At 40.0% G+C, this 12,928-nt stretch overlaps 1 protein-coding gene across 3 annotated transcripts in view; it reads left to right on the forward strand.

Annotated features, from left to right (window-relative positions):
* The window catches only part of TADA2A (transcriptional adaptor 2A), a 47,964-nt gene that overhangs the window by 2,292 nt on the left and 32,744 nt on the right, over positions 1–12,928 (forward strand). For 2 of the 3 annotated variants that reach the window (XM_075264314.1, XM_075264312.1), the window contains exons 2-4: positions 864–970; positions 5,342–5,401; positions 8,851–8,942. In XM_075264314.1, the coding sequence (XP_075120415.1) occupies positions 864–970; positions 5,342–5,401; positions 8,851–8,942 (259 nt within the window). The remainder of the gene's footprint in view (positions 1–863; positions 971–5,341; positions 5,402–8,850; positions 8,943–12,928) is intronic. The other variant, XM_075264313.1, reaches the window with a different exon arrangement.

Here is a 12,928-nt window from a genome sequence, read left to right on the forward strand (position 1 = left end):
GCTGCATGGTGAACACCATAAGGGTATGTTCACATGGAGTTTTTTTGGCAGCGGATTTTGACGCGGAATCCGGAATCTAGCTAGTAGTGGAAAAAAGAAGCGACACGCCCTACCTTGCCTCTGATTCCGTGGCTGACTCAGCCACGGCGCAAGACTCTCTCCCAATCAGGCCCATTCATTCGGGCCTAATCCATAGCAGAATGCCGTGACGGAATGCCGTTGCAATGCATCCGCATTCCGTCGTGGTTACCCTTGCGGTATGTTCACACACGGAATCCGTTTTCCGCCTTCTGAATGTACCCTAAAAAAGAAACCTGTGAGAATTTTGCACAAATGCACTCCTTTCTCCAATTCCACCCAGGGTGCCCAAGGCCCATCTCAAGTACTGTATCATTTGCATAAGACTTTAATGGTTTTCTCCGAATCTACAAATGTGACATACATAAGAGGCATGTTGTCTATGATTGTGATGTGGTGGACCTTGAATATGCTTGGGGGGAGGAGGAAGATTCCCTTTAAGGTTCTCTAGTTTTCAAGGTAAGCCAATGATTGAATTCCTATGAAAGTAAATATGTAACAAGTTATACACCTAATTAATGATACAATATCAATAGTTGTATAATTTTAAATAATCATTTTATTTAAGTTTGAGTTGGTAACTTTTTTCTGACTCCACAACCCTGACTGTATGAAGCCTTTTATCAGAATAGGAGTTGTTTTCAATGAGGAGCCCTCTGTGCCAATAAGGATAGTTGAGAGCCCTGCTGTGGGAAAGGGGTGATGTTTTCTTATCATCATTGCAAGAGGGGAGTCATCCTGTAACATTGTTTTAAATCCCTGTTTCCCCCCGAATTATGCTTTAGGTGATGCATTTGATAAACCACCATGCCGAGGCTGTTCCTCATATCTTATGGAGCCTTATATAAAGTGTGCAGAGTGTGGGCCTCCTGAATTTCTACTTTGTTTACAGGTAAATAGTATTTACTTTTGCTAAATGTTCCATATTAGACTGGACATCACAGAAGCGTCTTTGAAATTTATCTGGTATGGGGTATTGCATGAAAAATACTCAGCCTTCCGGTGTGATATTGTATGGAAACTGCTTCAGGGTATGTTCAGGATATGTTCACATCTGCGCTTGGGAATTTCATTCCCCATTCTGCTTTTCTGGACAGAAACCCGACGGACCCCATTATAGTATATGGGGGTCCAAGAATAATCGCCACCATTGCAGATAAAAAGTCTGTTCATGTGCATTGCAGCTTAGTAACTCCATGGGGATCATAGTAATAGCAGTTAACCCCATCATGTCCCTCACATTAACCCCCCCTGTGTGTCTCACTAAGAGTCACTGATATGTGGGACATATGGAGGTAATAATTAGGTGTCTTCATAATTAAGGTCCTTCATTAGTACCCTCATGTGTCTCACATATTAGTAACCCTTATATGGGCACACAAGGGTTACTATGAGGGACATGATGGGGTTAACCGTTATTAATGTGAGGCACATGGAGTTACTGAAACTAAATTAATAACCCCAAATGCCTGACACTAATAGGCAGAGTAACTAAAGGAAGGTACCTGTGTGTGTCACTTTACTGTAGCTTCCTCTCCTCCATACAACAGACATCTTCCATAAGACACAATGAATCCTGGCCACTCATCTGCAGGGTAGATGCTAAATCCTAGTGCGCTAAAGGACCTCTGATGACGTCATGACCATGTGATCGGACTCTGGTGTGGGCGGAGCTACTAGGATTTAGACCCAACCTTATTTGCAGATGTTACATACTAGTGGCTACAGGACCTTTGATGACATTACAGTCACGTGACCTCATGACAAGCCAATCACAGAGCAGTAGCACCAAAGGACCTCCCCCTTCCAGTTCCTTCCAGTTTTCTGTGCTCCGTGGACTCTGTATAAGCCGAGGAGAGCTTTTTCAGCATGAAAAATGTGCTGAAAAGTTGGCTTATACTCGAGTATGAACGGTAATGATTTTTCGCCACCTTGCCTCACAAAATGATCAATAAAAAGTGATCAAAATTCAAATGGTACCAATAAAAAGCTTGGCTTGTTCCTCAGAAAATAAGTCTTCACCTGTTCTCTCGGCAGAAAAATAAAAATTTTATGCCTTTCAGAAGAAGACGATGCAAAAGAAACAGTTTTTTTTTCCCTAAACTTTTTGGGCAAAATTACTAAAGTATAAAAGAATAATCATTAATTGGGTATCATGCTACATGGGAAAAAAATCCCTTCAGAAGTGAATTAATCCCTTGAAAAATGTTTTTTGGAAATGTTCTTGAAAATTGCTGTTAGGCTTGTAAGCCTTATAATGTTTGTAAAAAATTAAAGGGTGATTAAAGTTTGATGCCAACATAATTCAGAGATATGCTACATTAGATTTATAAACTACTGTATTTTTCGGCCTATAAGACGCACATTTTTTACACCAAATTTGGGAGGAAAATGAAGTGTGCGTCTTATAGTCCAAATGCATCTCCTTATTCCTGCTGCCGCCGGCTTCCAGCAGCGAGACTTTCTGCAGCAGTGGGGCGATGCTGAAGGCCCTGGGATTGCCCCGGCAGTGCGAACCCTTCCTGGCATCCGCCGTGCTATTACAACGGATGCTGGGTCTGTAAAGATAATGGCAGCCGCTCTGCTGCAGAGCAGTTGCCATAGCTAGGAGGAAGGGGGTTGGGGGGACTAATTAAAATAATAAAAAATTTTTAGAAAAATATTAAAAATAAACCAAAAGTTTTAAATCACTCCCTTTCCCTACAATACATATAAAAGTAAAAAAATCATGTGAAATACATACACATTACGTATTCCTGTGTCCGTAAATGACTGGTCTACAAACTTATAAAATATTTTACCCGTAGGGTGAATGTCATAGTGGGGAAAAATAATCAAAAGTGCCAAACCGACATTTTTTTTTTACCTGTTTTGCCTCTGAATTAAATAAAAAGTGATCAAAGCAATAGACGTTACTCAAAATGGTATAACTAAAAAGTACACTTGACCCTGCAAAAATAGATGTCCTATGCATCCCCATACAGCTGCAGGGACATCTGTGAATGTGGCTTCCATATATTAAATGTTTTATCAAATTTTTTGCTTCAGATTTTTTTCTCTATTTTCCTCCTCTAAAACCTAGGTGTGTCTTATGGTCCAGTGCGTCCGAAAAATATGGTAATTTTGTTGGTATGACTATCTGTATGAAAGCATATCATTGCAAACTTTATAAATTGCATATTTTAAAAAATTCACTAAATTTCAAAGGTTTCTTTTAAAAAAAAAAAAAAAAAAATTAAACACAAAACATATCGAGTAAAATTAACCACTAAGAAGATGTACAATATGTCATGAAAAACAATCTCAAAATAAGTGTTTAAATATTACCACATGAGGTGACACATGTCAGATTTGAAAAATCTAGCTCAGTCAGGAATTCAAAAACTGGATGCGGCAGAAAGGGGTTAATTGTCCTTAAAAACCACATTTGGCAAGTTTAACCCTTTAAGCTTTTAATGGGAGATGAAATTTAAACCCCATCAATTCCGACATTGTTTTTAACATTTTTTTTATATACCGTATTTTTCGGACTATAAGACGCACTTTTTTTCCACCAAATTTGGGGGAAAAAGAAGGGTGCGTCTTATAGTCCGAATGTGGCACCTGGCATCCGCTGTACTAGAGAGACGGATGCCGGCAAGGGATAGATGCAGGTGCCGGGGCCTGAGACATCGCTGCGCTCCTCTGCCCTGCATGAAGCCAGCAGCGGGAGGAGTGATGCTATTCTGCTCCTCCATCCCCCCCGCCGCTGGCTTCATGCAGGGCAGAGGAGCGCAGCGATGTCTCAGGTCCCGGCACCTGTGATGGCGTCTATCCCTCGCCGGCATCCGCCTCTCTAGTACAGCGGATGCCGGGTCTGTAGTCTGTATCAACGGCCCCTTCTCCCCCCGGGGCCGGTCCCCACCGGCCCCGTACCTGTGAAGTTGCAGGCCGGCTCCTGCGCGGCGATATCACAAGAGCCGACCTGTTCAGGTGAGAGCCGGGAGCCTAATGAGGCTCCCAGGCCTGTCACTGCTATATTAGTATTGCGGCTGGGTCTATGACCAGCCCTAATACTAATATACAGAATGTCCCATAGACGGCAATACAGTTGTATTGCCGTCTATGGGACTTGCAATCAAGTGACCGCTGGTTCAAGCCCCCTGGGGGGAATAAAATAGTAAAAAAAAAAAAAAAAAGCTTTCAAAATATATAATAAAAATATGAAATAAAAGTTCTAAATCACCTCCTTTCCCTAGAATATATATAACAGTAGAAAATCATATATCATAAACCGCCGGGTTTTTTTCAATACAAGGTGATCTAAGCAATAGATATTCCCCAAAATGGTAAACTAAAAAGTACAGCTGGCCCCGCAAAAAAAAAAAAAAAACACTCTATGCGTCCTCGTACAGCTGCAGGGTCACCTGTCAATGTGGCCTTGCAGCTGTTGCAAAACTACAACTCCCATATATTAAATATTTTACCATTTTTTGCTTCAAAATTTTTTTCCCCTATTTTCCTCCTCTAAAACCTAGGTGCGTCTTATAGTCCAGTGCGTCTTATAGTCCGAAAAATACGGTATATATATTTTGTCCCACGCTATACAAAATGTTATACAGCACAATATGTTACCTTTATTGCATGGGAGTATTTTTATGTGTCACTAATTTTGCAGAATAAAAGTCCATTTGGGAAAAAAAAAATCAATTGTTGCATCTCCATCTTCTGAGAGGCATTGACCGAGCTGGTTGTGTGCTTGTTATGTTGGACAAGTTTTTTATTGGTACCATTTTGGTCCATATTTGACTTTTTGATCACTTTATTCCATATATTACATTATTATTTTATTCTCTTTATTCCATTCCATTTCTCTTTATTTTTTTGCAACGTTTACTGTATACGTTAACTAATTGTTGTGTTTTATGGTACAATTTATTATGGACACAGCAATACCAAATTTGTGCTGTTTTATTAGGAAAAAGGGCATTTTATTGGGTGGGTATATAAAAAAAAGAACTGCTAAAAAATATTCCCACTGTATCTGGGTCTATGGAGCAGTCTGGAGTCCTTTGTTTCCTCAGAATAGAACTGTGGAGATTTATTGTAACCACTTCCCTGAGTGGATGGAAATAACGTTTACAATGATTTGAACTGCAAAGGTGTGAACTATGTGAATACATACACGTGTTATTTAGGTTTTGAGATTTATTTTTGATTTATGTGTCTTATTTTCACTCATTATTTTACAAGCATTCTAATAGTTTTTTTTTCTGTCCTTTAGTGCTTTTCAAGAGGGTTTGAGTATAAGAAACACCAGAGTGATCACAATTATGAGATTATGGTAATTATGATATAATAGGTTAGCATGACACAATCAGTGTTCTGTGAAAAATCATCAATCTTGGGAAGACGCCATGCATTGCTAAAGTTGCAATTTTTTTGTATATTTACTTTTGGTTTATACTTGTTTTTTGGGTTCTTTTCGATCCAATGTCAGGAGTGGATTTACTGGGTTTGGATTTTTCCTTTAAATTTCCCATTCCCTTTGAAGTCACTTTTGATTTTGGCATAAAAATTCCAGATTTTTTACAATGTAGCCTCAGCCTTAGACTAAATGTGACTAAAATAACTCACAAAATATTGCAAAAATTTCTTTTAAAAAGGAGAATGTAAAGGGAGCTGCCACCAAAATTACTTTTAACCCGCTTGTATGCTACTGTAAGGCCCATTGGTGCAGTCTCTTCCAACAAATTCTGCCGTGCCCTAGATGCACCAAACAATTTGTTTACAGAGAGATTCAAATTTGGTTTTTCCAGGATGTCCCCTCATGCCAGCACTACAGGAAGTTTGCTTTCTTGATCTATATAGGAAAAGGAAAACAGTGAGGTTAAAAGCCCCACCCCACCTCTCCTATCTTTATAGCTTTCTTCCTGTACCCTGGAAAAGGGAGTGCCGTGGTTCTCTCCAAATTCTGATCACAACATATGCAAGCAATCTAGGATGGGAAGCAACAATAGGTGAGATATCTTCAGGGTCCCTAGCCCCCTCAGATAAAAAAAATTTCGACAAATTACAGAGAATTAAGAGCAGTCTTAATTAAGGTAGTCTCTGAAGAATTCCACTCATCTTCTAAGAGAATCACAAATAAAAATAATGTCAGACAACATTACTACAGTCTCCTTATTTATGACATAAATATGGAACAATACACAGTCATCTCCAGTCTCTAGCCTCTAGAACAGGGATAGGAAACCTTTGGCTCTCCAGCTGCTGTGAAACTACAACTCCCATCATACTCCATTCACTTCCATAGGAGTTCCAAGAACAGCAGAGCAAGTATGCATGCTGTGAGTTGTAGTTTTGCAACAGCTGGAGAGCCGTACATTCCCTACCCCTGCTCTAGAATCTTCAATTAGGCGGGGTTAAACGTTCCTTCCCTTTCAGCGGTTTGTGTGAAGGGCTCAGAGAATCTAAGGGAGCCTTCACACGGAGTAACGCCGGGCTCAATGTGTGCTTATTTTTACTGGCGTAGAAATGCGAGGGTCGCGTTTAAGCGGCGTTTTTACTATGAGCGTATACACGGCATTTACGGCTGCGTTTTTTACTTGCGTAAACGTTTACGCGAGCAAAAAATGCGGCCGTAAACGCCGCGTATACGCTCATAGTAAGAAAACGCCGCGTATCTAATCTTTTGTAGGATGTGGCCAGGCCTTGTAATTTTTGCAGGATACTGTTAGTCGCATACATTATTATTACATTACAGGTGTATCCAGGCAAATAGTAGTAAATACATGTGGCTGAGAGTACAGAATGACAGTATCCTTATGTTATGGTTTGTACTATATGACTTTCTACAGTTATTGCACTGCACTCCAACTACTTCCTCTTTGATTTTTTTTTTTATTGATTTTTTTTACCCCTGAATTAGAGGATTTACACAGGCTTTCTCTTAAAAAATAGTGGGACTTACATGTAGACCTTAAGGCCTATTCTTGTCATCTGTTTGAACTCAAGAACTCGCTGGATATGAAACTAATATGGTGGGATATGGTTGTCCTAGTGGCAATCACAAAAACCCAGAAAAATTGCAGAGATTCAGTTTTTCTATAAACAAACCGTATCTGAGGGTCTTAGACAATAAGGTGATTCTAAGATTAGATACTTATTTCATCCCCAGGTGGTTTTTTCATTTAATAGAAATCAAGAAGTATCTTTTTGAGCAGACCCTTAAAGAGTTCTGCTGAAAGAGAACCTTTCATCACCTCCAGCAAGTTCAGCTTCTTACATCAGTTAATAGCTGCTGCTCCACTGCAAAAACTGGTATGTTTTCTCTAGCGCCCACCACTCCCAAACAATCAATACTGTTAGTTTTGGTGCCTGATATGCTATTTATGCTCTGTACTGTATTTAGGGCATTGTCAGGCAGGAGCAGACAAGGGAGGCGATTCAGACACTGACTGCCTTTGGAGCACTGAATCACGACCTGTCTGACAACATCCTTCTGACATACAGAGCTTAAAGGGGTATTTCCATGTACATAATTATTTTTAAATTTGTAGATAATTAAAAGTTAAACATTTTTGCAAATATAAGTAATTAAACATTTTGCAGAGTTTTAAAGATTTTCTCTAAATATCATGTGGTCACAGTCTGTTGTCTTAATCAGTTGCCATTAGATACCATGAATGCAGGAACTTTCTAAGGTCAGAAAATCAGCCATGATTTCTTTATTGTGGTTGGGATATCTTCTGATACATGTAATGCCCCTGCCTGATAATCCGTCCACAATAAGAAAATCATTGCTGAGTTCCTGAGAAGTCCCAGACCATAGAAAGTTTCTGCATTAGTGGTCGTATCTATGGCAACCAATCAAGTTAACAGACTGTCAACATTAAGAAAGTTAGAGAAAATCTTTAAAACTTTGCAGAATTTTTAATTACTTATATTTGCAAAAATGTTTAACTTTTAATTATCTACAAATATATATATGATCATGTACATGGGAATACACCTTTAAGTAGCACATCAGACAACAAAACACTTCTTGCTCTGGAACGGTGGAGGCAAAAGAGAAAGTTCCAACTGTACTGCGCCTATTAATAGAAGAAGAAGGAAGAAAGAACCTGAATTGATGGAGGTGAAAGGAGAAACTTTACTGTATTTTTCAGACTACAAGATGCACGGACCATAAGATGCAAGATGTTTTAGAGGAGAAAAATAGAAGAAAAATTATGGGGGGTGGGGGAATCTGCTGCTGAAGGGCCACAGGTTGTTCAACACTCTTGTATGCGGACAGCAGTGTTGAGCAACCTGTGTGCTGTTTCCAAACTGCAGCTCCCATCATCCCAACCTGTCCAAACATGATGGGAGTTGTAGTTTTGCAACAGGTGCAGGTGGCCCTGCAATGGAAAACTACAGCTCCCATCACGCTTGGACAGGTTGGGATGATGGGAGCTGTAGTTTTGCAACAGGTGCAGGGCCACTATGACAGTTGGCCCTGCAGTGGATTTTCCCTATGCTAATGTAGGAAACACAGTCATGTGATGGAAGCACATACTTTCTTCTAACATGCCTTCACCTCCTGGCCCCCACACAATACAATATGCTCCTCACAGTGCCCCCCACACAGTACAATCTGCTTCTTACAGTATAATATGCTCCATGTGCTATTAATACACACTGGGGTCTTCTATGTGTTCTGTCACATAGATTATAAATGACAAATTTCACAAATGATATGTTTGTCTGTCTTGTGCATGGAAAACATATTTTTTCTGCTTCTTCTCATAGACATCAGATTTTCCTGTGTTGGATCCCGGCTGGACTGCGCAGGAGGAAATGGCTCTTCTAGAAGCTGTTATGGATTGTGGATTTGGAAACTGGTAGGTTTTGGAAATGAAACTTGGGATACCTGTTCACATGAATTAAAGAGATGGACATTGTGGTGTTCATCACAATGCGATACTGAGTATTGCTCTGATCATTGAAAAATTATAATAAGTCCTTTGGCAGTTATAATTGCAACATTTATGTACTGATAACCATTACTTATTGTCTTTGTCTTTTGCGTTGGAATTTAGAGCTGGGCAATTATGACCTCTGAATTGTAATTAATTGGGCATTTTACCTCAATCACGATTAATGGTGATTATTTAGGCCATGCTCCTTTTAAACCACGCCTTTTTTCAGTATGAGTATGTGCAGGGCCTGGTGGTTTAGTTCAAACTGAAGAGACCCCAGTGTATAATTAGTGAAGGCCCGGGGAGGTGATCAAACATAAAAACTGTTACTCACCCCTCCTTGGCTCTGGCACAACCTGCTATCTTCAGCACTTCTGACTGATGTTAGGTACCACTGAAGGCTGAAATTGGGTCTTAGTGGTCAAATGAGTCACGCAGCGTTGTAATGCTTGTGTGTGTGCATCACAATGCCATTTAACCAGATAAGGCCCAATCACAGCCCTCAGCAGTCCCTGACCTCATTCAGAAGTGGTAGAAGAGGTGAGTATCTCTGTTTTTTAATGTGTGCTTGCTTCCTCCACCTATTATACTCTTGAGTTCTGAAGAGACTTCAGAGTATAATAGCAGTTTTGATTCGGGCGTATTTGGTCTGCTCAAAACTTCAGGTAGAACCTCACAAATATTGTAATAACTGAAAACGTGAGTAAAATCATATTGGTTATCCTGGTTGATGTTCGGGTTTTGGTTATTTTTCGATTAATCACTGAGTTTTAATTGATGCACAGTTGGTGTTCTTTGCTGACACATTTTAGCTTTCAGTTTGATTTAGCTGTGTGCAAATCAATTCTGCAATTGTTTCAAATTCCAAATGATACAGTGACTACTTTTAAGGTAGCCATATTAGTCAGAGTTCACACTACCGTTGGATTCCATTATGATGGTGTCCATTAACCCCTTCCCGCCGATGGCATTTTTTGATTTTCGTTTTTCGTTTTTGACTCCCCTCCTTCTAAACCCCATAACTTTTTTATTTCTCCGCTCCCAGAGTCATATGAGGTCTTAATTTTTGCGGGACAATTTTTTTCTTCACTGTGCAGCCAAAATGACATGTCCCCTGTATTCTGTGTTTCGGTACGGTTCCAGGGATACCAAATTTATATGGTTTTATTTACATTTTGACCCCTAAAAAAAATTCCAAAACGGTGTTAAAAAATTTTTTTTCTAAAAGTCGCCATATTCCGACGGCCGTAACTTTTTTATACATAGGTGTACGGGGATGCATAGGGCGTCTTTTTTTGCGGGGCCGGGTGTACTTTTTAGTTCTACCATTTTCGGGAAATGTTATTGCTTTGATCACTTTTTATTCAAATTTTTATCAGAATTAAAACAGTGAAAAAACGGCGGTTTGGCACTTTTGACTATTTTTCCTGCTACGGCGTTTACCGAACAGGAAAAATATTTTTATAGATTTGTAGAGCGGGCGATTTCGGACGCGGGGATACCTAACATGTATATGTTTCACAGGTTTTAACTACTTTTATATTTGTTCTAGGGAAAGGGGGGTGATTTGAACTTTTAATACTTTTTATATTTTTTTATATTTTTTTTTACTTTTTTTTTTACTTTTTTTTTTTGCATTTATTAGACCCCCTAGGGGTGTTGAACCCCAGGGGGTCTGATCACTAATGCAATGCATTACAATGCTAATGCATTGCAATGCATTGCAAAAAATCATCATCTCTTTTGCAGGCTGTATATACCAGCCTGCAAAAGAGAGAATTTGCAGACTGGCTGGGAGCCCTTAACAAGGCTCCCGGCTGTCATGGCAACGGGGGGTCGGCCCTGGAGCATGCTCCAGGAGCCGGCGATCCCTGCCAAAATGGCGGCGCCCATGCGCCGCCGGGAAGATGGCGCCTCCGGCGCCTTTGATAGCAGTGCCGGAGGGGTTAATGCCTCCGATCGGTCCGGGGACCGATCGGAGGCATTGGAGCCGGTTGTCTAATGCTTAAAGCAGTAGACACCCGGCGGCTATGACGGCCGCCCGGCTCCCGGGCGGTCGCCATAGTTACAGACCCGACACGCGCCGTACTATTACGCCGCATGTCGGGAAGGGGTTCAAAAAACCAAACAACAACAAAAAACTGACACCTATCATAACAGACATTTACGGACACTAACTGATGTTAATGTGTCCATTTTTTTAACTGATCCATTTAAGGAAACAGACACATTAGCATCAGTTAGTGTCCGTTAATATCTGTTATGATAGGTGTTTGTTCTGCTTTCTGAGCATGCGCAGAAAAAAAACCAGACACAAAATAATGGACAGTAAATGACCTCAATGTTAAAATATAACACCTGACATCTGTCTCATCTTTAATGGACACAGATGTCCATTAATCATCTCTGTGACATCTTTAATGGACACAAAAGTCCTGCATGTAAGATTTTTCATCTGCGAAAAAATGTGAGGCGTGTACTCGGTTTTGTGAGATACTCTGTTTGCACCTAAAATTTATATTCAATCATGCATTCTCATAATCCTATTAATATTATAAATGTGAACGTTTGTGGGTTTGTGTGTTTGGATGTTTGCATGTTCGGATGTTTGTTCCTCAATCACGGAAAAACCGCTCCACCGATTTGGCTGAAATTTTCCACAAACATAGTTAATACACCCAATTAAACAATAGGCTACTTTTCGTCACAATAGCGCACATACGTTTGTGCCAGGACCCCCACAAAACCCAAACTCACACCACCATCTCTGCAATCTCACACACTTTGGACCATAGCAAGCCCCAAAATTCATATTGCCCTCTACAGCCTCGCCCCTAACCCCACACAATCACATTTACATATACTTTACCACTTTGCCCCTCACCTTAACGATACTCCAGGAGGTTACCTCTTTAACGCTCCAGAGCAGCCATGTTTACCGACCCCCACCGCTCTGACAATCCGCGACACCGCCCACCCATGTCAATACCCCTAGGCGGTCTAATAAATGCAAAAAAAAAAAGTTTAAAAAAAAGTTAAAAAAATATAAAAAAATAAATAAAAAGGATTAAAAATTCAAATCCCCCCCCCTTTCCCTAGAACACATATAAAAGTAGTTAAAAACTGTGAAACACATACATGTTAGGTATCCCCACGTCCGAAATCGCCCGCTCTACAAAGCTACACAAATATTTTTCCTGTTCGGTAAACACCGTAGCGGGAAAAATGGTCAAAAGTGCCAAACCGCCATTTTTTCACTGTTTTGATTCTGATAAAAAGTGATCAAAGCAATAACATTTCCCGAAAATGGTAGAAGTACAAAGTACACCCGGTCCCGCAAAAAAAAGACGCCCTATACATCCCCGTACACGCACGTATAAAAAAGTTACGGCTGTCAGAATATGGCGACTTTTCAAAAAATAATTTTTTAACACAGTTTTGGATTTTTTTTAAGGGGTCAAAATGTAAATAAAACGATATAAATTTGGTATCCCCGGAATCGTAACGAAACACAGAATACAGGGGACATGTCATTTTGGTTGCACAGTGAACGCCATAAAACCAAAGCCCGTAAGAAAGTCGCAGAAATGCATTTTTTCTTCAAATCCACCCCATTCTGAATTTTTTCCCTGCTTCCCAGTACATTATATAGAATAATTAATGGTGGCATCATGAAGAAAAATTTGTCCTGCAAAAATTAAGACCTCATTTGGCTCTGGGAGCGGAGAAATAAAAAAGTTATGGGGTTTAGAAGGAGGGGAGTCAAAAACGAAAATCAAAAAATGCCATCGGCGGGAAAGGGTTAACTTCAAATACCTCTGTCCCAAAGTCACTATGTACAGTTTCTCACAACACCGTATAGTGGCTCAAATACAAATTAACTTCAACACAAAAGTCTCACGTATTCT

This window comes from Leptodactylus fuscus, chromosome 2, assembly GCF_031893055.1.
Source record: "Leptodactylus fuscus isolate aLepFus1 chromosome 2, aLepFus1.hap2, whole genome shotgun sequence".
Taxonomy (NCBI): Eukaryota; Metazoa; Chordata; class Amphibia; order Anura; family Leptodactylidae; genus Leptodactylus; species Leptodactylus fuscus.